Below are 21,057 nucleotides of genomic sequence, written 5' to 3' on the forward strand. Positions count from 1 at the left end.
TTTTTTGTCTTTTGGATGCTCTTTATTTCATTTAATTAATTTGCATATTTGAAATCATGTACTAGAACATTCTCTGATATCATTTAGACATTTCTTAACAATGGCCCAAATGTCCAAATTCTGGAGAGCTGGGATAGTTCCATCCTGTTCAATGGGCATGGCAATAGGAAGAGGCACATCTAGCTTTGACACTGTCATCTGGAAGGGCAAACCACAATAAAATGTTAAATATTTATTTACAAGTATTAAACCATGCAAAGACTTCATAAACATTCTCACCGTTGGAATCCGCAAAACAATGTTGACAGACTTTTGAGTTGGTAGGGCAACAATGAGGTTGACTTCTCTCTCATCATTATCAGCACTATCAGCATTACATCCAACCAGGTAAGCTACCCTAGGGATGTACTCCCTTGCCCTGTTGGCAGAAGAACAGAGAGAGAAAATTTATTTGTAAAATTACTTGTGACAGACTGCAATAGATTTGCTGCTGTGATCTTTGTGACTTAGTACCTTTTTGCCAAAGGGATAGCATAATTTAGGATTGTTGGTACTCTGTTCCAGCCCAACCCAAAACGTGCAGCAGGATGTTCCTCATGCAGACCAGTTTCAGCCTTGACGGTTACAGAATAGTCCTGGCACTGCTCACCAATAGCAAACCTGGCCTAATAGGAGAGTCCTTGCTCAGTGCAAACAATAAAACCTTAGATTATATAAAGAGAAAGTGTTGAAAACACTTCTGTTAAGAATCTTTTGTAGCAACTTACAGCGACTTTATGCTTGCTTGGAAGTATAGCATCAGCACATATCTTCCATTTGTCATTCTCCTTAATAGACTCCAACACAATCTGTACTCTTGAAGTGGGCATGTCCATGTAAGCAGCAATCTGGAATCCCAGCTTGCGGTCAGCTCTAACAACACGAGCAATGATGGCAAAAGCAGGTGGAACAGCATCTCCAAGTAGGTTAGCCTGAAATTGTAAACAGGGACCTTAGTCATTTTTATAGAAACACCCATTTCTGGGTGTCTAATTAAAATGTCTATTAATTAATACTATATGTTATTTTACCTGTCTCTGTATGGCCTCAATGCTAGATGCACTGCTGCCTTTCGACATACCCTGTGGGGCCATGTACAAAAACAAATAAAGAATTATTAATATATATATATATATATATATATATATATATATATATATATATATATATATATATATATATTTAAGTATCTAAAAACAAGCTGAAAGGGAGTGGTTGAAAGACTACAAGTTGAAGAGATTCTTTGGGAATTACCTGTTCTTTATTGAACTTCCTGAACTGAGCATATGAATTAGTATTCTAGGAAGAAACAATAAATGCCATTTCACCAATGAGCAACATATAACATATGAAATGCAAGACAATATACTTCTGCATCGAAATGAGAATTAGAAGCAGAGGACAAACAAGTGTTATTATTAATATTATTAGTTTTGTTATTGTTGTTTTTGTTATTAATATTATTGTTGTTATTGTTGTTGTTGTTGTTGTTATTATTATTATTATTATTATTATTATTATTATTATTATTATTTATTATTATTGTTGTTTTTGTTATTGGGCATTGCATGTGAAGGCTGCAGACATTACAGTGGGATATGATGCATTTTTTCTTTTCACTGAATATAATGCATTAAATAGTGCATTAAGTATCAGGCCCCCTATGTAATGTTGGTTACATGATGAAGTCTTACCTTGGTCCTGCGAGCTCTGGAAGATCTGCTGCTGCTGCTGCTGCTGGAGCTCCTGCTGCTGCTGGAGCTCCTGCTGCTGCTGGAACTCCTGCTACTGCTCACACTCTTGCTGTTGCTAACACTCTTGCTGCTGCTATCACTCTTGCTGTTGCTAACACTCCTGCTGCTGTTAGAACTCTTGCTGTTGCTGGCAGAGGATGAAGAACTGATTGAGCTGGAGTTAATATTCTTCAGTCCAGCCGCCAGAATTTCCCTCAGTTTCAACAGGATGGTACTTTCTTCAGTACTTTGAACATCACCATTGCTGCTTTCCTTCCTAAGCTTTTCAGCTGCTTTAGGACCAACTTGTACCTCAAGCTCCAGTCTTTCTAGACCATCACCTGAAGCACAAACAACAGTATTTCTTCCGTGTTACTGTTCAATCTTATCTGAATTTGGTTGTAAGCAAATTTGACTTTGTTAATTACCTCTTGCCAAAGAAATTCGAGCTGAGTGTTGTCCAACAATATAATACAGAGGATTTAAACCCATAAAGCCAGCATTCTGGGAGGAAACCTCAATACATCCTTTGATTTTAATATACGGAATAACACCACACAAGTTCTTCTGAACTGAAGCAGGTATCCACCTCTGTGCAGCATCAGAGGGCATTGGAGGTGCCAGTGATACAGTTCTCTCAGTGGGGAGGTCCTCAATGTTTCTGGTCACAGCAACGGTCTCAAAGCTGAAGATACACAGTCAATCAACATGCTTGATCTTTTTTGTTTTTTAGCCAGTTGTATATTTGTCATAATTTTTGTTTTCATGGAGAGGTAAAGATTTTCACTTGTCTTTCTCTTACCTGACATCTGCAATATGATCAGGAACAGCAACAGGCAGAACCTCCAGCTTTACATTGCCGTTTGGAAGGTCAGCTCTTATAGACACTTTCCCTGGTACAACAGTGTGTAACTTTCCTCTGGCCATAACAGCAGCCTGAATCAAGGCAGTGTTCACTCCAATTACAGCAAATGTCTGGAGGGCAACACTGAAAGCAAAACAAGATAAATAGGTTCATGTAATTTCCAAAGCTTCATAGAAACTTCAAGATTTTTGTCTTTAATGTGTCTTTTTTGAAATTTTACCTTGGTCTGGCCTCAGCTTGCAACTGGATATCGGTCTTCATCAACTGATCAAGAGTGAGAGTCTCTGGATGCTCCGGTAAAGGAGGGGTAATAGTTGCCTTAACTAAAAGAATGAATGAAAGAAGTTTGTCAGAAAGATAAATATACATGCTTTACTCTAGTATGTTACTTTTATGAAGAAAGCCATACCATTCAGATCTGCAGCAGCAACGGCAGCAGTGTAATAAGAAAGCTCCATTGGCACACCAAGAGAACTGGGTAGAATACGGCGCACTTCAGCTGCCAGCAGGGGCTTGGCATACTGGAAGGCAAAGCCTTTCTGCAATGCTTCAACAGCCTCCTTCAACAGTTCACGAGAACGTGGTCCAGTAGCAATCTATAGATGTATTACATGTATATTGCATGAGATTATAATTTTTTGCAGTTAGTTTCAAGGATACATATTACTAATAAAATATTTAATTTAATAATGTATTTGTGCCCTTATTTATGTTGCTTAAATTAAATGTCTAATTGAAAATATGAAAATACTTGTGCTGCTTGTTCGATGATGACTTGAATGAAGGTTTTGTCAATGTTGGCAAAAGCAATTTCCTGACCAAGAACTTTGACAAAGATGGAAGCCAGTGGTTGATTGGTTGGTAAAGACTTCCAGTCCATCAGCTTTGAGTACAAACAGAGGAAGGGCATGCATTATAAATCATGTACAGTTCAAGCCTAACGGTAAAAGAACACAACAAATACATTGTTAAAGGTAGCTCACAGCCTTTATGGTACGCTTTATTTTAGTGATGCGATCAGCATTTTCATCATGTGGAACAGTCTTTTGTAGAGCTTCCTGAAGTCCTTCAGTTCTCACCCCAACCTGGTTGAAATAAAATAATAAATTGCAGTGAATGTGGTAAAAAAAACAAAACCTATAATGAATTTAATGCTATCATAAAATGGCATATTTTTACCTCAAGAACATCAGCAGCAGCTCCAGCCAGGTAGGCTCGTGCTTTGGTTATGACAGCTCTGGGGAAGATGGTGGCAGCATCATTGATCATGTAAGCACTACCAGCAGCTCCAACCATGAGAGGAGCTTTTAACAGAAATAATTATACAAAAATTGTAGTGGCAAAATTGATATTTGTTCCTGAAATATGCAAATATTATACAATGAAACAAACATATTGAAACATACAGATATAGAGATCGAAATGGATGGCTCTGCTAAAATGATAGCTCAGTCTGTCCAGTTTGGGGCTCAGCATCCTGATGGCAACATTTGCTGCAGCAGCCCTGCAATATCAGTAAAAATGATTAGTTTTGGCCTAGGTTTACAGCTCTGAAGTAATGGTGCTAATAAAACTTACACATGCATATAATCAGGGGCCATGCTTCTGGTCAGAGACTTGATATGAGAATAAGCAAAACTGACAACATGCATGTTGGGCTCCCTCTCCAAAGCTCCAGCAAGAGTGGCCATAAGGGCTACTGATGGCTTGGCCTCAAAGAGCACAATACAGGCAACCATGCGAAGTTCAGGATGTAATGCCTTGTCCATGAAAAGCTGCAGTGCCACTGGCTGAACCTAAAACAACAAAATAAGATGATTAAGTTCCTGGGACACGATCTGTCACAACAGCTTTTGTGTTTAGACATCATCCCATACTAACCAACTTTGGTTCTTTCTTGGCAATGTTCCTAAGAGCCAAGATGGCATCAACTTGAACACTCATGGGAGCGGCAGCAGCAGCACTTCCAAAACCAGGCAGGAGTTTCATGATTGTTTTAAGGCTGGCAGGGTGGCCAGCATTGCCCAGCACCTTAAGAGCCAGTGTGATTTCAGGAATCTCGGCCTTGGAAATTGCTGCAGCAGCAATGTCATGGATAGGCTAATAATAAAAGTTTAGATACAAAAAGTTACTGGTCATTCATTATTTTCACTGATCATATACACAATTCTCCCATATCTGTAGTCTTATTTGAAGTTATCTTTTGTCTGAAACCGAGGAAAATATTTTTACGATAAGTGAGAGAGGGAGAAAACATAGAACTTAGAAAACTGTTTTTTATATAAGTTCTTTTAGATGAGTACTGTAATATAATATCACTGAAATTGTTTACACAAATGCGAATGAATGAACAGAAGCTTTACCCTCAAGAGATCAGCATCACATGTAGGAACTTCAGCACAGTATTTGGCAATCATGGAACCACAGCCAAGCATGGTCACCTCACGCAGCGCTGGAATATTCTTGACTTTGGGGTCCATAGCCAGATTCTGTTTGATGGAGGAAAAGGTTACAATATTTTATGGCATTTATACAAGGTTCTGCCAGACTTGAAATACATTACATGAGGGATTTCCACTCACAGCAGTGAGTTGGATGACATCTGGATTAGCGGTGACCATGTGCAAAGCAACCAGAAGGGCCTGAGTGAATTCGGGGACAGCAAGCTCATCAGCTTGAAACTTCTCCTTGATGAATCGCAGAGCTACTGGTGTACCCACAACAGGAAGTGCATCCAAAATCCACCGTCTGCCACATTAAGGATTTTAGAAAAGCACATAAACTGGGCTTTAATTCCATGATAATATTCAATTAAACTTCACCTGTTAACAGGTTTGTTCTTGTACTGAGCCCAGATGGCTTCAATACTCTCCAAGGTAGCTACACGCATGAGCTGGACAAGCTGAACAAACTTCAGAGGAGCGTCCTCATGAACCATAGCCTGATTATTTTCAACCAGATGCTGCAAGACCTCTCCAATCTGTTAAAGAATCAAAAAGTGTTTGATAGTGACAACAATGTCAGTTCTGTTAAATTATGATAAGCTTTTCTCCAAATGAATGAAGGAAAATGAAAGAATGAATTAAAATAAACTAATAAGTATACTTGGGCCTGTGCATTATTGATCTTCAGAAGTTGAATTGGGGTTTGAAGAATCTCAGTAGCAAATTCATACTGCAGGGATCCACGGGCCAAGTATTCGCCTGCAAGGGGTGCAGTCGGGGCATTCTGCTCTTCCTCTAAAGTCAAAATTTGCCTGAAATAAAATTATTTACTATTATAGAAATTTCTAAATAAAAACAGATATTCAGAAATACATTCTATAAACACTGCAACAAGTCATAAATATAAGAATATAGATCATACTTGGCTTTCATTTGAGCTGCCCCAGTTTCTGTATTTAAGGGTGAGAACTGATGGACCTCTTCAACTATAGCCTCAGAAACCAGAGCACCTGTATCAGTGGGCTTCATGGTGTAGCTGAATGTTGCAGTCCCAGTCAGACTCTTAACCCTCTGTGGTGAGGAAATAATTAAATAATTAAGTGTGATTCTTGCTTTAGATAATTCACTTGCAAAGACAGAACTCACTGACAGCTTGTGAAATTACCTTCTGGCACTCCACACACGTTTCAGTGTAAGCTAAACCAATATCTTTTATGACTCTCTCATGGCAGTTGGTCAGGTCTTTGGACTTTCTCACAGCAATTTGATGGGTCTTTTCATCCTCACTGATCATGTAGTGGGTCTTGCAGACTCCCTGAGGTCCAGCCTTTAAGAATGAAATAGCTTTAGCTAAGATGTCAGGTCAGAACAGAATTTTAATAGCACTGGTAATAAATATCACTCATGTATTCATTACCTCATGCAGCTCATACACATTCTGTGTGTTCTTGAGGTTGAGCTGAAGGATGTTGAGGATACCTCTGTGCAGATTCAGAACAGTAGCAGAGACTCCAGCAGGGGCAAATACCTTCCCTACCATGCCATTAGTATACTCAAATTTAATGGGAACTTCAAGCTGAGCCTTTAGTGCTGAGGTAAGCTTTGCAGCAGGAGCAAAAGCATCCTCAGGCCAGATGCCAGTGTACTGAAACAGTTGAGGATTCACGAGCTATGGGGGGGGAGCAACATTTAGTTAAAGACTGTGTATGCCTGTCTTGGTAGCACCATCCATGGAAGAAAGAATAAGTTTACCTTCAGGAGGAAGGTGTTCTGGGCTACAGCACTGACGAGAACCTTGCTGCTGACTTTGACTCCAGCCTTAGCCAAACCCTCTTGAGGCAGACCGCCCAAGAGCAAACCCTCATACTTGTATACAAAGGTCTTACCCGCAGCAAATTCTGGAACTGATGAAATATTTTACAGTAAATTTCACTGAAATAACATAACAATGTGTCCTCATTATTTTAATGCATTCTTAGAAACATTACTTACCAAGGTTAATCTGTTGACTTGCTAAATGAAAATAGGAAAAATAGAAATAAACATGTTATACTCTATAGTCATATTCCGAAATAGTGAAATTCTGCAATATCTTTCTAGGTTTTTGAATGGATACATTTTTTGGAAATGAAACAATTCAAGTAATGACTTACCCACAAGGGCCAGAGTCAAGGCAAGCACTACAGCTCTCATGGCTGGTGGTGTGTGATGAATCCACCAAGAACCTATGTTTTTATTGTATGAAATTTGCTGATTAAGTATAACCTCAAGTAGATTATTAACTAGTTTTGATGTACTGTAGACTAGATCTGACTCAACAGCTGATACAAAGTAATCATTCCGGGTCAGGTTAACTTACCCTTCTGTCATGTTAAGGCAGAGCCAATATCCACAAGTTCCAGTCCTTTTATTTTTTTTATTTTTTAATTTGTTCCTTTTACTATTTCTGTTAAAAGATTTTTATATATATATATGTATATACATATAAAATTCTGAAATATAACTAACAGATAGAACATTATGCCAATCAATTCACTTGAAAGTTTGTTTGAATTTAACTTAAAACATCTTTAGAGTAATTTGTGTAATTTTCAGCTTCAATCAGCTTATTTAGTTATCCTGATGGGTCAATAACAAACTAGGCAACACTTAGTTAAACTTTGATTTTGATATACACTAACTACAGAATTTGCCTTATACACATAATTAATCAATCCATCCAAAAATCAGTCTTTACCATTACCCATATGGTGTGATAGTAAAACTTTATTTCAGCGTTTTTACTATAATTATTAACCACTATAAATGAAACTATATACATTTTTAAATATTACAGCAGTTTTATATGTTCTGAGTATACAGTTAAATGTCATGATGGTAATCTGGAATATTTAGAATACATTACAAAATGAATAGTGGAGTAGAGTGACCTGAACCTCACAACTGGAGTAGTGTGACCTGAACCTCACCACTGCCCTGTTCTATTAAACATTTATATAGTTGCCTCATCAAGTTCTTTGCCAGAAGTCAACATTTTCTGCTCATTGTACAGAAAGTACAGAACAACTGATTTAATCATTTTCATTTATTACAATAAATTACTCTACAAAATGTTCCCTTTTTATTAATTTAAATTTTAGCCATCATAAAAGGAAAAAGTTTCCTAACATCTCACTGTAAAAAATATTCCACCTGGTACAAGTTAAAACCTTTGTTAAACTGCTGCCTTACATTTTCAAGTAAAATCATAATGGATTCAGGAATTATTTCAACTCATTATTTTAATTCTATTTTAGCTTTGAATTCCTCTCTGTAAGTTGACTTGACTGTATAATATTTGTTACATGTGTAACCCAGATGTTTTCTCGTGATCTCGACTTAATTTTCTCGTGATCTTGACATAACAAAAGTTGTTTTCTCGTAACTTAACTTCGCTTTGCGAATGGGACTGATGTTACATGCATGTTGGCATCTTCTCCATTATAAATGTAATAATTCCCCGCTGTAGAGATGGACTTTATCTCCGCATTAAGAGAGAGGGGTGTGTCCCCTTCTGAAGTGTCGGAGACTAATGTGGAAGTCGTCAGTCCTACAGGGATGACGTATTTTTTTAGGCCACCCCAGAAGTTAGCATCACCCTGGTTCCCTCGACAAAAAGCCAATAGTTTTTTTTCCATTGGCTTTTGGATTATTGCAGAAAATAATCTCTGTGAGCAACAAAAGTTTATGTTTCTTACATGTTTCGTTCATGAAGATAAGACTCATAAGATTTTAAAGCCTAATTACACTCGCCAGAAGTAAAAAAGCTAATGTTAGGCTATAAACTAACTACACCACGGTCGCATGACTTCAACTTCACCACCACTAAGCTTCCATCAACTCTTTCAATCTTTATTAAAAAAAACAAACAATACAATTGGAAAATGCTAAAAATTGATGAATCTGAGTATAAATACAATGAGGCTGTAGTAGATGAGATTTCATGTTCAGCGTGATGACATTTACTGTCCTCGACAACCCCTGTAGTCCCATTTAGCCACGTGTCACTTTTTCAAGACATGTACGGTAAAAGCTTCTTTTAAAATCTTGAGTTGGTATTACTGATGTATTTTATGTCATAGTATAAAACGTGAACATATCTTGAGCTTGTGTTAACCACAGACCTTATTTCAGGCATTTAACCAAAAAACCCATCCAAAAACCCCCACTGACTTCGGCACAATGGATGTCCAGTACTCAGGAAAATTAAGTAGAGATCCCAAGAAAACAACTTTTGTTATGTTGAGATCATGAGAAAACAACCGTTGCTATGTCACAAAAGTGAGAAAATTAAGTCAAGATCATGAGAAAACATCTGGGTAACGCATGTAACGCTTTCCCTGAGAAGGGGACGAGATGTTGCATTAGCTCAATGCTGTGGGAAGTGCCCTCACGCGTGACCGGCATCTGAAGCTTGTGTAACATCATGCCTATTTATAGGTCTGCCATGATCAGGTGACGTGGCAATTAAGCGCGCTGTGTGATATATATATATATATATATATATATATATATATATATATATATATATATATATATATATATATATATATATATATATATATATATATATATATATATATATATGGCACCTGTGAACCGCACCATCAGCCTCTATTATCTGAAACAAAGACGCAATTCACAGGCAGGACAAAGCTACGCAATGTCTCATTCCCTTCTCAGGGAACAGGGTTACATAACCCAGACGTTTCAAATGGAACTCCACATTGTGTTAGCTCAGTGCTGTGGAAACGAGAATACCCATTCCGTCATAAGGAGGGTACGGCTTGTACAAAAAGATACAAGCCCGAGGGTCACTGCAAAACACTTGAGCCTGGTGAATGTGTGCGGTGTAGACCACCCCGCAGCAGCACACACATCCTGTAAGGAACCCCTTTGGACAAAGCCTTCGAGGAGGCAACCCCCCTAGTGGAATGAGCTCTTATGCCCAGAGGTGTAGTGAGACCACACGCATTATAAGCGATAGAGATTGCTTCCACTATCCAATTAGAGATGCGCTTCGTCAACACAGCATCACCTCTACTTTTGCCACCAAAGCAGACCAGCAGCTACTCCAACTTACGCCACTGGCGGACGTAAGTACAGAGATCCCTAACTGGACACAGTCGGTGCAATGCCTCTTGTTCCGGTGTGAGCAACAGAGGAGGAAAGCTATTGTGCAGTATGTCACAGTACATGTTGGCATTCATGGTTCCCTCAATGAACTGTAGCTCCCCAGTGCCGGCAGCACTCATGCAGCCCCAGACCATGACACTCCCACTACCATACTTGACTGTAGGCAAGACACACTTGTCTTTGAACACCTCACCTTTTTTGTTCATTATATCCCATCTCCCACAGACTGTTAAAAGTAATTTAGCTATATTCATCAACTGATCCCAAGATCTTTTGAAAATGGAAAAAAAATACCTCACCTTATCATTTTAAGGTGCAGTGTCGTATGCAAATAGTATTAGATGTAATACTTTTTTTTCGTTGCTGAACAAAGGAAGTATAAAAGTTTGGAATCCAAAAACAGTGGTTTTCCTATTTACTTAAAACAATTCATTATTTAATTTGTGTAATATGATTCAAGATTCAAGGTTTATTGGTCAGATTCGAATTCATAGCAGGTACAGTGTCACATATGGAATTGAGGATGGAAGCAAGTGCAGGTATGGCAGTTTAATAAAATAACAAGTTCAAGGGATCAGGCAGAAATCAATAAACAAAGACAGGCCCTCTGCCAAGTGATCAAGCAAACAGTCCAAACAAGGCAAGGCAAAAACCAGAATGAACAAACAAGGTATCAAGTTTTGGTAATGGCAGAGGCAAAATGTAACTAAGCATATTACTTTGCAAAGACATGTGTATGAGATTCTCTTATTTGTGGTGTAAATGTGAGTGTAATTGGGAACAGGTGTCTCTGATTAGTCCTCTGGAGAACGTGAGGTGTCTGTGTGTAGTTTTGGGAGTTGTAGTAATTGGCCAGGTTTGTAGTTTGTGATGCATTCTGGGAAATGGAGTCATGAGTTTGCCATGACATGACAGAACCCCTCCCCAAAGACGCTACTCCCAGAGTGCCAGAAAACACTCCCTCTGGCGGCAGTCCTGGCCCTCTGGGCAAAATGTCTTCACAGCCCCTCAGGTCCCGAGGTAGGCATTGTCCAACAGATAGCAGGCTCCTCAGGGAGCCGAGGGGCAGGCATGAGGCTGGGGCAGGCTCTCTGGAGTCTCTAGACAGCACCCAGGTGTGAGCGACGTCCTCAATGGAACAGGAAGGCAGAACGACGTCCTCAACGGAACAGGAAGGAAGAGCCACGTCCTCAGTGGAACAGGAAGGCAGAGTGACATCCTCAGTAGAACTGGAAGGCAGAGTGATGTCCTCGGGGGAACAGGAAGGCAGAGCGACGTCCTCAGTAGAACTGGAAGGCAGAGCGACGTCCTCAGTAGAACTGGAAGGCAGAGTGATGTCCTCAGTAGAACTGGAAGGCAGAGCGACGTCCTCAGTAGAACTGGAAGGCAGAGCGACGTCCTCAGTAGAACTGGAAGGCAGAGCGACGTCCTCAGTAGAACTGGAAGGCAGAGTGATGTCCTTGGGGGAACAGGAAGGCAGAGAAACATTCTCAGTGGAACAGAAATGCAGAGCGACATCCTCAGCGGAACAGGAAGGCAGAGCGACATCCTCAGCGGAACTGGAAGGCACAACTTGGTAGGCAGGGTCAGCAGACTCAGGCATGACCAGAACTTGGTTGGTTGTGACATCAACCTCAGACTGGAACATGGCTTGAGAGGCCGTCTTGTCAGCCTTGGACACCTCAACCTTGTTGACATGATACAGGAACATGGCTTTGGAGGCCGCCTCTTCGAACTCAGACAGGAACTTAGCTTGAGAGGCCGTCTCATTGGCCTTGGACAGGAACTTGTCTTGCTCTCTGAGGTTCAGGTGTGGGGCAGTCTCTTCCGCACCACAGAGAGATGACATGATATCTCTGGTCTGACTTAAATGCGGAGCGATAGCTACTGCACAGCCAGCAGGAGGAACAAAGCTCAAGGTGAAGCCTGAGAGGGGAGCGTCACTCTCCACTACACCCTCCGCATGGTCCGAGGGGGAGCAAAGTGCTAGCAAGACCAGAATGAGGAGCGAAGTTTTCTGGTTATCTGGTAATGAATGCAACATCCATGTTTCAGATAAGCACAGAACACTTCATTCCCTACTGCCCCACTGCTACTTAATTCTCACCCTGGGGTTACCCAGTTTATATTCCAAGGACTGGACATGTTTAGAAGTGTTTGGTATGCTGGAGTTCTGAGCCTGTTCTGAATGTCAAATGACATTCCTCAGTGGTTTCACCTGTGATTTACATTTCCTTGTTATGGCACTTAACAATTGAATGTCTGTGATGTCTTCTCTATCATTGAATGAATTTTTTTGTCTACCCAAGACATGACTGACCCAGAACAATGCAGTCATTGCCACTTTTCCTTTTGCGTTAAGCCACATGAAAACTGACTGTTGTGCTGCCACTTGAACTATTAACGTTTCCATTATTCTTTTCCACAGATTTTTTGTGTGTAGTTTTGAAATGCTGTTCAGCATTTCCTTTTATTTTCAAAGATTCTATCATTGCAGATGAGGCAGATACACTTGTGAAAATACGAAAAATAATTGCGCTACCATTTCTTTGTGATAATATAATGTATTTGCTCTATTTCCTAGATTGATTTTCATTCAAACACAAGAACAACACTACCAAAACTTCTTTAAGTAGCTAATTAACTATATTTTGAAAATACCACAGTCTTGGAACAGCAAGGCCAATACTTTTGATTTTGCTATCCAATGAAGACATTTGTGTTCAAGAGCAAATGATTATTATGAGATGATAGACCAGAATTTCAGAGTGTATCTTGTATGTTTCAGCTCCTGTGCACTAATTAGCTTGTGCTCAACTCTGTTCTCACTTGTACATTTACAGTACCGTCAGAATGTTTTCTGGTTCCTTTAAATTTTGCTCAGGTTGGTACATTACACTTACTCTAAATTAAAATTGACTAGTTTTTCTAATGTTTTTTTTTCTCGATTTATGCCTCAATCTGTAATCCTATTTTGGGAGTACTATGGACAATTACTTTGACTTCATATGTTGTTTTTTGTTGTTGTTGTTGTTGTTGTTGTTGTAGCACAGGTGAACTTTAAGCAAAATGTACAAATGCAAGAATAATATCTATTATATTATCTCATGGATAATCAATGAAATTATATGCGCTCGAGCTTCATTTCAAGTGTCATAGCAAAGAATATCAAAGCAAAACTTATCAAAGGTCTGAATTTTTAAAAAATGTGATCTTTCTGGGTTTTATTTAATTTATTTTTATCCTATGGAGTTTTAGATTGATACACATAGAACACAAGACTTTTTCCTGAACTACTTGCTTAATACCTAAGGAGCACTGGGGACAAGAACAAGCTCTGATTTGGCTCTGATCAAAGAGTTTTGTTAGAGAACTACCCACCTACCCATTTTTCTTATAATTATTTCTAAAAAACATCTTCACTCAAACCACACATAAGTAAAGAAAAATACACACAGCTGAAAATATTTTTTTGTCTTTTGGATGCTCTTTATTTCATTTAATTAATTTGCATATTTGAAATCATGTACTAGAACATTCTCTGATATCGTTTAGACATTTCTTAACAATGGCCCAAATGTCCAAATTCTGGAGAGCTGGGATAGTTCCATCCTGTTCAATGGGCATGGCAATAGGAAGAGGCACATCTAGCTTTGACACTGTCATCTGGAAGGGCAAACCACAATAAAATGTTAAATATTTATTTACAAGTATTAAACCATGCAAAGACTTAATAAACATTCTCACCGTTGGAATCCGCAAAACAATGCTGACAGACTTTTGAGTTGGTAGGGCAACAATAAGGTTGACTTCTCTCTCATCATTATCAGCACTATCAGCATTACATCCAACCAGGTAAGCTACCCTAGGGATGTACTCCCTTGCCCTGTTGGCAGAAGAACAGAGAGAGAAAATTTATTTGTAAAATTACTTGTGACAGACTGCAATAGATTTGCTGCTGTGATCTTTGTGACTTAGTACCTTTTTGCCAAAGGGATAGCATAATTTAGGATTGTTGGTACTCTGTTCCAGCCCAACCCAAAACGTGCAGCAGGATGTTCCTCATGCAGACCAGTTTCAGCCTTGACAGTTACAGAATAGTCCTGGCACTGCTCACCAATAGCAAACCTGGCCTAATAGGAGAGTCTGTGCTCAGTGCAAACAATAAAACCTTAGATTATATAAAGAGAAAGTGTTGAAAACACTTCTGTTAAGAATCTTTTGTAGCAACTTACAGCGACTTTATGCTTGCTTGGAAGTATAGCATCAGCACATATCTTCCATTTGTCATTCTCCTTAATAGACTCCAACACCATCTGTACTCTTGAAGTGGGCATGTCCATGTAAGCAGCAATCTGGAATCCCAGCTTGCGGTCAGCTCTAACAGCACGAGCAATGATGGCAAAAGCAGGTGGAACAGCATCTCCAAGTAGTTTAGCCTGAAATTGTAAACATGGACCTTAGTCATTTTTATAGAAACACCCATTTCTGGGTGTCTAATTAAGATGTCTATTAATTAATACTATATGTTATTTTACCTGTCTCTGTATGGCCTCAATGCTAGATGCACTGCTGCCTTTCGACATACCCTGTGGGGCCACGTACAAAAACAAATAAAGAAGTATTAATATATATATATATATATATATATATATATATATATATATATATATATATATATATATATATATATATATATTTAAGTATCTAAAAACAAGCTGAAAGGGAGTGGTTGAAAGACTACAAGTTGAAGAGATTCTTTGGGAATTACCTGTTCTTTATTGAACTTCCTGAACTGAGCATATGAATTAGTATTCTAGGAAGAAACAATAAATGCCATTTCACCAATGAGCAACATATGACATATGAAATGCAAGACAATATAGTTCTGCATCGAAATGAGAATTAGAAGCAGAGGACAAACAAGTGTTATTATTAATATTATTAGTTTTGTTATTGTTGTTTTTGTTATTAATATTATTGTTGTAATTATTATTATTATTATTATTATTATTATTATTATTATTATTATTTATTATTATTGTTGTTTTTGTTATTGGGCATTGCATGTGAAGGCTGTAGACATTACAGTGGGATATGATGCATTTTTTCTTTTCACTGAATATAATGCATTAAATAGTGCATTAAGTATCAGGCCCCCTATGTAATGTTGGTTACATGATGAAGTCTTACCTTGGTCCTGCGAGCTCTGGAAGATCTGCTGCTGCTGCTGCTGCTGCTGCTGGAGCTCCTGCTGCTGCGGGAACTCCTGCTACTGCTCACACTCTTGCTGTTGCTAACACTCTTGCTGCTGCTAGCACTCTTGCTGTTGCTAACACTCCTGCTGCTGTTAGAACTCTTGCTGTTGCTGGCAGAGGATGAAGAACTGATTGAGCTGGAGTTAATATTCTTCAGTCCAGCCGCCAGAATTTCCCTCAGTTTCAACAGGATGGTACTTTCTTCAGTACTTTGAACATCACCATTGCTGCTTTCCTTCCTAAGCTTTTCAGCTGCTTTAGGACCAACTTGTAACTCAAGCTCCAGTCTTTCTAGTGCAGGACCATCACCTGAAGCACAAACAACAGTATTTCTTCCGTGTTACTGTTCAATCTTATCTGAATTTGGTTGTAAGCAAATTTGACTTTGTTAATTACCTCTTGCCAAAGAAATTCGAGCTGAGTGTTGTCCAACAATATAATACAGAGGATTTAAACCCATAAAGCCAGCATTCTGGGAGGAAACCTCAATACATCCTTTGATTTTAATATACGGAATAACACCACACATGTTCTTCTGAACTGAAGCAGGTATCCACCTCTGTGCAGCATCAGAGGGCATTGGAGGTGCCAGTGATACAGTTCTCTCAGTGGGGAGGTCCTCAATGTTTCTGGTCACAGCAACGGTCTCAAAGCTGATGATACACAGTCAATCAACATGCTTGATCTTTTTTGTTTTTTAGCCAGTTGTATATTTGTCAGCTTTCAGAGGAACTCTAATTTTTGTTTTCATGGAGAGGTAAAGATTTTCACTTGTCTTTCTCTTACCTGACATCTGCAATATGATCAGGAACAGCAACTGGCAGAACCTCCAGCTTTACATTGCCATTTGGAAGGTCAGCTCTTATAGACACTTTCCCTGGTACAACAGTGTGTAACTTTCCTCTGGCCATAACAGCAGCCTGAATCAAGGCAGTGTTCACTCCAATTACAGCAAATGTCTGGAGGGCAACACTGAAAGCAAAACAAGATGAATAGGTTCATGTAATTTCCAAAGCTTCATAGAAACTTAAAGATTTTTGTCTTTAATGTGTCTTTTTTGAAATTTTACCTTGGTCTGGCCTCAGCTTGCAACTGGATATCGGTCTTCATCAACTGATCAAGAGTGAGAGTCTCTGGATGCTCAGGTAAAGGAGGGGTAATAGTTGCCTTAACTAAAAGAATGAATGAAAGAAGTTTGTCAGAAAGATAAATATACATGCTTTACTCTAGTATGTTACTTTTATGAAGAAAGCCATACCATTCAGATCTGCAGCAGCAACGGCAGCAGTGTAATAAGAAAGCTCCATTGGCACACCAAGAGAACTGGGTAGAATACGGCGCACTTCAGCTGCCAGCAGGGGCTTGGCATACTGGAAGGCAAAGCCTTTCTGCAATGCTTCAACAGCCTCCTTCAACAGTTCACGAGAACGTGGTCCAGTAGCAATCTATAGATGTATTACATGTATATTGCATGAGATTATAATTTTTTGCAGTTAGTTTCAAGGATACATATTACTAATAAAATATTTAATTGAATAATGTATTTGTGCCCTTATTTATGTTGCTTAAATTAAATGTCTAATTGAAAATATGAAAATACTTGTGCTGCTTGTTCGATGATGGCTTGAATGAAGGTTTTGTCAATGTTGGCAAAAGCAATTTCCTGACCAAGAACTTTGACAAAGATGGAAGCCAGTGGTTGATTGGTTGGTAAAGACTTCCAGTCCATCAGCTTGGAGTACAAACAGAGGAAGGGCATGCATTATAAATCATGTATAGTTCAAGCCTAACGGTAAAAGAACACAACAAATGCATTGTTAAAGGTAGCTCACAGCCTTTATGGTATGCTTTATTTTAGTGATGCGATCAGCATTTTCATCATGTGGAACAGTCTTTTGTAGAGCTTCCTGAAGTCCTTCAGTTCTCACCCCAACCTGGTTGAAATAAAATAATAAATTGCAGTGAATGTGGTAAAAAAAAAACCTATAATGAATTTAATGCTATCATAAAATGGCATATTTTTACCTCAAGAACATCAGCAGCAGCTCCAGCCAGGTAGGCTCGTGCTTTGGTTATGACAGCTCTGGGGAAGATGGTGGCAGCATCATTGATCATGTAAGCACTACCAGCAGCTCCAACCATGAGAGGAGCTTTTAACAGAAATAATTATACAAAAATTGTAGTGGCAAAATTGATATTTGTTCCTGAAATATGCAAATATTATACAATGAAACAAACATATTGAAACATACAGATATAGAGATCGAAATGGATGGCTCTGCTAAAATGATAGCTCAGTCTGTCCAGTTTGGGGCTCAGCATCCTGATGGCAACATTTGCTGCAGCAGCTCTGCAATATCAGTAAAAATGATTAGTTTTGGCCTAGGTTTACAGCTCTGAAGTAATGGTGCTAATAAAACTTACACATGCATATAATCAGGGGCCATGCTTCTGGTCAGAGACTTGATATGAGAATAAGCAAAACTGACAACATGCATGTTGGGCTCCCTCTCCAAAGCTCCAGCAAGAGTGGCCATAAGGGCTACTGATGGCTTGGCCTCAAAGAGCACAATACAGGCAACCATGCGAAGTTCAGGATGTAATGCCTTGTTCATGAAAAGCTGCAGTGCCACTGGCTGAACCTAAAACAACAAAATAAGATGATTAAGTTCCTGGGACACAATCTGTCACAACAGCTTTTGTGTTTAGACATCATCCCATACTAACCAACTTTGGTTCTTTCTTGGCAATGTTCCTAAGAGCCAAGATGGCATCAACTTGAACACTCATGGGAGCGGCAGCAGCAGCACTTCCAAATCCAGGCAGGAGTTTCATGATTGTTTTAAGGCTGGCAGGGTGGCCAGCATTGCCCAGCACCTTAAGAGCCAGTGTGATTTCAGGAATCTCGGCCTTGGAAATTGCTGCAGCAGCAATTTCATGGATAGGCTAATAATAAAAGTTTAGATACAAAAAGTTACTGGTCACTCATTATTTTCACTGATCATATACACAATTCTCCCATATCTGTAGTCTTATTTGATGTTATCTTTTGTCTGAAACCGAGGAAAATATTTTTACAATAAGTGAGAGAGGGAGAAAACATACAACTTAGAAAACTGTTTTTTATATAAGTTCTTTTAGATGAGTACTGTAATATAATATCACTGAAATTGTTTACACAAATGCGAATGAATGAACAGAAGCTTTACCCTCAAGAGATCAGCATCACATGTAGGAACTTCAGCACAGTATTTGGCAATCATAGAACCACAGCCAAGCATGGTCACCTCACGCAGCGCTGGAATATTCTTGACTTTGGGGTCCATAGCCAGATTCTGTTTGATGGAGGAAAAGGTTACAATATTTTATGGTATTTATACAAGGTTCTGCCCGACTTGAAATACATTATATGAGGGATTTCCACTCACAGCAGTGAGTTGGATGACATCGGGATTAGCGGTGACCATGTGCAAAGCAACCAGAAGGGCCTGAGTGAATTCGGGGACAGCAAGCTCATCAGCTTGAAACTTCTCCTTGATGAATTGCAGAGCTACTGGTGTACCCACAACAGGAAGTGCATCCAAAATCCACCGTCTGCCACATTAAGGATTTTAGAAAAGCACATAAACTGGGCTTTAATTCCATGATAATATTCAATTAAACTTCACCTGTTAACAGGTTTGTTCTTGTACTGAGCCCAGATGGCTTCAATACTCTCCAAGGTAGCTACACGCATGAGCTGGACAAGCTGAACGAACTTCAGAGGAGCGTCCTCATGAACCATAGCCTGATTATTTTCAACCAGATGCTGCAAGACCTCTCCAATCTGTTAAAGAATCAAAAAGTGTTTGATAGTGACAACAATGTCAGTTCTGTTAAATTATGATAAGCTTTTCTCCAAATGAATGAAGGAAAAATGAAAGAATGAATTAAAATAAACTAATACGTATACTTGGGCCTGTGCATTATTGATCTTCAGAAGTTGAATTGGGGTTTGAAGAATCTCAGTAGCAAATTCATACTGCAGGGATCCACGGGCCAAGTATTCGCCTGGAAGGGGTGCAGTCGGGGCATTCTGCTCTTCCTCTAAAGTCAGAATTTGCCTGAAATAAAATTATTTACTATTATAGAAATTTCTAAATAAAAACAGATATTCAGAAATACATTCTATAAACACTGCAACAAGTCATAAATATAAGAATATAGATCATACTTGGCTTTCATTTGAGCTGCCCCAGTTTCTGTATTTAAGGGTGAGAACTGATGGACCTCTTCAACTATAGCCTCAGAAACCAGAGCACCTGTATCAGTGGGCTTCATGGTGTAGCTGAATGTTGCAGTCCCAGTCAGACTCTTAACCCTCTGTGGTGAGGAAATAATTAAATAATTAAGTGTGATTCTTGCTTTAGATAATTCACTTGCAAAGACAGAACTCACTGACAGCTTGTGAAATTACCTTCTGGCACTCCACACACGTTTCAGTGTAAGCTAAACCAATATCTTTTATGACTCTCTCATGGCAGTTGGTCAGGTCTTTGGACTTTCTCACAGCAATTTGATGGGTCTTTTCATCCTCACTGATCATGTAGTGGGTCTTGCAGACTCCCTGAGGTCCAGCCTTTAAGAATGAAATAGCTTTAGCTAAGATGTCAGGTCAGAACAGAATTTTAATAGCACTGGTAATAAATATCACTCATGTATTCATTACCTCATGCAGCTCATACACATTCTGTGTGTTCTTGAGGTTGAGCTGAAGGATGTTGAGGATACCTCTGTGCAGATTCAGAACAGTAGCAGAGACTCCAGCAGGGGCAAATACCTTCCCTACCATGCCATTAGTATACTCAAATTTAATGGGAACTTCTAGCTGAGCCTTTAGTGCTGAGGTAAGCTTTGCAGCAGGAGCAAAAGCATCCTCAGGCCAGATGCCAGTGTACTGAAACAGTTGAGGATTCACGAGCTATGGGGCGGGAGCAACATTTAGTTAAAGACTGTGTATGCCTGTCTTGGTAGCACCATCCATGGAAGAAAGAATAAGTTTACCTTCAGGAGGAAGGTGTTCTGGGCTACAGCACTGACGAGAACCTTGCTGCTGACTTTGACTCCAGCCTTAGCCAAACCCTCTTGAGGCAGACCGCCCAAGAGCAAACCCTCATACTTGTATACAAAGGTCTTACCCGCAGCAAATTCTGGAACTGATGAAATATTTTACAGTAAATTTCACTGAAATAACATAACAATGTGTCCTCATTATTTTAATGCATTCTTAGAAACATTACTCACCAAGGTTAATCTGTTGACTTGCTAAATGAAAATAGGAATAAACATGTTATACTCTATAGTCATATTCAGAAATAGTGAAATTCTGCAATATCTTTCTAGGTTTTTGAATGGATACGTTTTTTGGAAATGAAACAATTCAAGTAATGACTTACCCACAAGGGCCAGAGTCAAGGCAAGCACTACAGCTCTCATGGCTGGTGGTGTGTGATGAATCCACCAAGAACCTATGTTTTTATTGTATGAAATTTGCTGATTAAGTA

The 21,057-nt window shown here is 39.2% G+C and overlaps 2 protein-coding genes across 2 annotated transcripts; both read right to left on the minus strand.

The window, feature by feature from the left end:
* Positions 1–7,316, minus strand: LOC108262356 (vitellogenin). The gene is made up of 27 exons (XM_053683139.1): positions 7,235–7,316; positions 7,074–7,094; positions 6,834–6,985; positions 6,499–6,750; positions 6,247–6,408; positions 6,004–6,152; positions 5,743–5,893; positions 5,460–5,617; positions 5,220–5,385; positions 5,001–5,126; positions 4,519–4,737; positions 4,216–4,433; positions 4,044–4,141; positions 3,817–3,941; positions 3,621–3,722; positions 3,389–3,520; positions 3,047–3,233; positions 2,858–2,960; positions 2,575–2,760; positions 2,201–2,457; positions 1,734–2,113; positions 1,294–1,338; positions 1,071–1,121; positions 768–971; positions 514–665; positions 280–418; positions 1–198 (listed from the first exon to the last, which is right to left on the minus strand). Exons 1-27 carry the CDS (start codon positions 7,272–7,274, stop codon positions 55–57), a joined length of 4,119 nt encoding a protein of 1,372 aa, XP_053539114.1. The 5' UTR covers positions 7,275–7,316; the 3' UTR covers positions 1–54.
* Positions 7,317–13,598: 6,282 nt separating this feature from the next.
* LOC108261655 (vitellogenin) lies at positions 13,599–21,057 on the minus strand. Its single transcript, XM_053683137.1, has 27 exons — positions 20,950–21,057; positions 20,798–20,818; positions 20,558–20,709; positions 20,223–20,474; positions 19,971–20,132; positions 19,728–19,876; positions 19,467–19,617; positions 19,183–19,340; positions 18,943–19,108; positions 18,724–18,849; positions 18,242–18,460; positions 17,939–18,156; positions 17,767–17,864; positions 17,540–17,664; positions 17,347–17,448; positions 17,115–17,246; positions 16,773–16,959; positions 16,584–16,686; positions 16,301–16,486; positions 15,911–16,167; positions 15,450–15,823; positions 15,028–15,072; positions 14,795–14,845; positions 14,492–14,695; positions 14,238–14,389; positions 14,004–14,142; positions 13,599–13,922 (listed from the first exon to the last, which is right to left on the minus strand). The coding sequence occupies exons 1-27, from the start codon at positions 20,987–20,989 to the stop codon at positions 13,779–13,781; spliced, it is 4,113 nt and encodes a 1,370-aa protein (XP_053539112.1). The 5' UTR covers positions 20,990–21,057; the 3' UTR covers positions 13,599–13,778.

Source organism: Ictalurus punctatus, chromosome 10 (assembly GCF_001660625.3).
Source record: "Ictalurus punctatus breed USDA103 chromosome 10, Coco_2.0, whole genome shotgun sequence".
NCBI lineage: Eukaryota > Metazoa > Chordata > Actinopteri > Siluriformes > Ictaluridae > Ictalurus > Ictalurus punctatus.

Coding starts and splice junctions, on each gene's coding strand:
- LOC108262356 (XM_053683139.1), bottom strand. CDS start 7,274: ATGAGAGCTGTAGTGCTTGCCTTGACTCTGGCCCTTGTGG. Junction 6,986..7,073: donor AAGTCAACAGATTAACCTTG/GTAAGTAATGTT, acceptor ATATTTCATCAG/TTCCAGAATTTGCTGCGGGT. Junction 5,618..5,742: donor TCAATAATGCACAGGCCCAA/GTATACTTATTA, acceptor ATTCTTTAACAG/ATTGGAGAGGTCTTGCAGCA.
- LOC108261655 (XM_053683137.1), bottom strand. CDS start 20,989: ATGAGAGCTGTAGTGCTTGCCTTGACTCTGGCCCTTGTGG. Junction 17,665..17,766: donor CCATTTCGATCTCTATATCT/GTATGTTTCAAT, acceptor TTCTGTTAAAAG/CTCCTCTCATGGTTGGAGCT. Junction 16,687..16,772: donor TGCTGCTGCAGATCTGAATG/GTATGGCTTTCT, acceptor TCATTCTTTTAG/TTAAGGCAACTATTACCCCT.